The 2,500-nt window shown below is 44.6% G+C and overlaps 1 protein-coding gene across 1 annotated transcript in view; it reads left to right on the top strand.

Annotated features, from left to right (window-relative positions):
- Positions 1 to 2,500, top strand: part of LOC134190587 (uncharacterized) — a 12,899-nt gene that overhangs the window by 4,532 nt on the left and 5,867 nt on the right. The window contains exon 7 of the mRNA XM_062659040.1: positions 88 to 2,500. This exon is cut by the window's right edge and continues 610 nt beyond it. Coding sequence (XP_062515024.1) covers positions 88 to 2,500 — 2,413 coding nt within the window. The remainder of the gene's footprint in view (positions 1 to 87) is intronic.

The raw sequence follows: 2,500 nt of genomic DNA, 5'->3' as shown, positions 1-2,500 counted from the left end.
TTGGTTGTTTGTATTCATTAAAAGTTGGTTGTATAACTATTTATTGTGTTGTGTTCTGTGAGACTTAAAGTAGTTGTTGTGTTGTAGACGAAACGTACATGGAGTACCACTGGAGAAAATTCAGATTATGCTTGAACGATACGAGCACAACGTCACTATTGAATCTCTTTTTGATTCTCAACGATCGATTAGCAGCTTGTCTCGTTCATCTCTTTTGTCGCGTCCCAATGATCGTCACTCAGTAAAGAGAACAGACGAGAAGAGTCTCTTGTCACTCCCAGTGTCAACAGAACAGCTTGATTCTGGATCTGGACCGTTGTCTGGTCAGATGTCATTTAATCCGTCGTTGCTACGTAGCGGCTCACACAACTCGATTAGTGATGAAACGGTGCAGACAAAGAAGGAAGAGGTTGTTTCTGAGCCACCTCAGCAGATGGTCAAAGGGCAGAGTCACACGAAAGCAAGTGATGTAGAAGTGCTACCACCATTGGAGTCTGACAATCATGATGTTGTCGAGGTGAACGAGACGAGGAAGGAAGAGCTTCTGCCTCAACCAGCAAAAAGAATGAAAGAGAAAAGTCTTTCATCACTTCCAGCATCCGCAGAAAAGCTCGAATCTGGAACACCAACACCTCGGCAGAAGGTCAAAGTGCAGAGTCACACGCAAACGAATGAAGTAGATGAGTTACCACCATTAGAGGCTAAAGATGAGGTTGTTGAGATGAAACAGACGAACAACGTTTCTGGAGCGATGGGTCTATATTCCAGCTCATATAGTACGGGATTGTCAACTGGTGAAGTTAGACCCCCAAGTTCTAATTTTAACAGCTCACTATTGAGCTTCAAATCAAATCCAGTGCCATTGCCAATGCCATTGCCTAATGTCAGTCTTCCACTTCCACTACTAGGTTCATTAAGTAGTGGGAATCAACAAGGACCGATCGTGCCTGTGAGCATGTCTGGTGATTTGCAGGGTTCTGGTGTTTCTATTAATGTGTCCACAGCTGATTCGTTGGCTCGGCCAGTATTTAGTGTCAACAGTGTGGCTCCTGTGGTGGCTTCTGTTGAACTTCTGGGTTTACCAAACGCATCGAATGACACGCAGTCAACTGAATTGGTTGCAAATGCAGCCTCGAGTGTTAAAGAGTTAGCAGTTTCTCAGTCTGAGTCATTTCAAGACAATAGCCGTGTGCGAGAGACTGAAAGACTGGTAGGATCAGTACTTTCTCAGTCGTCAAGTGGAGAGGCTGAACCACACAAACACCAGATACCAATCACGGCTGCAAGCATATCGTCAGTACCATCACCTGCCCTACCAAATCAACTCATTCCATCATCAACTTGTTCATCTGCTTTAGAATATGTTCCAGTGGCAGACCCGACGGCATCTTTGTTTGATAGCTTGCAACGGCAAGGAAGCAGCACGTCAATACCTGCAAGGCTAAGTGGAAGCCAGTCGTACATCGCCAGTCTGAGTGGATCTTTGTCACCTCATGCAGCAACCGGATCTGGTGTTCTCTCAAACGAAGAATTTCTTGAGATGCTGAAGAACGAGTTAGACAATCAACCAGATGATGCACCAAATGAGCTTTCTAACGAAGAGAATCACATGGACATTCATGCCATCAATGAACTCGACACTGAGTATGAACAATTTAATCGTCTTGTGTCTGATGTGAAGAGAAGCACAGCAAGCATGAGTGCAAAATTCACAGAGAGAGACATTCAGCAGCCGACATCATATGACTTTGTTAATCCTCGGGGTAGTGTTGGAGCTTTAGGAGCAGAAACAAATGGCGATCAGTTGTTGGCTCTTCCAGACGTTGAACCAAAAAGCATTGCTCATAATGTCGTATCTATAACAGTTGGAGGGAACGAGAGTAGCCATGAGAGTGAGCAAATGATTTGTGGATCAAATGGGATGCAAGTGAACAGCTCGGATGCATCTGTCATTCACCAACATGAAAACAGAGACGTTGTGGAGACGTTGAGTGGTGCAGTCATGATGTCTCATGATGTCAAGAGTTTGAATGATCCTGGAGTTGTGCTGGTTAGTGAGGGTCATGATGTCAAAAGTTTGAATGATCCTGGAGTTGTGGTGGTTAGTGAGGGTGATGACAGTTGCAGAGAGAATGACAAGTCGATGTCTCTTACTTACAACAGAGACAAAGACACGTCTTCTGTTAGTCATGGAATAGCAGAAGAAAAGGGTGCAACACTAGACCAACCAAGTCATTCTGTGGATCATGATCAACAACCATCCAGTCTTTCTAACAAAGTTCCTGTCAGTTCTCCTGATGCACCAACATTCAGCCAGCCAGGAATTGCTGCCGTAGCCGACACATCAGTGGAAACAAGCATTTCAATCATGAGAAGAGAGGCTCCTCATACAGTCGAACATCCAAATATAACTGCATCGCTTGACTTTCTCACGTCGTGCTTTCCCGATTACGATCGTGATACATTGAGGCAAATGCTCGAGGAAAATCAATACGATGTC

The sequence above is a fragment of the Corticium candelabrum genome, chromosome 15 (genome assembly GCF_963422355.1).
Source record: "Corticium candelabrum chromosome 15, ooCorCand1.1, whole genome shotgun sequence".
In the NCBI taxonomy this organism is placed as follows: Eukaryota; Metazoa; Porifera; class Homoscleromorpha; order Homosclerophorida; family Plakinidae; genus Corticium; species Corticium candelabrum.
The sequence above is the reverse complement of the archived record's forward strand: the minus strand, read 5'-3'. Positions and strand labels throughout refer to the sequence as shown.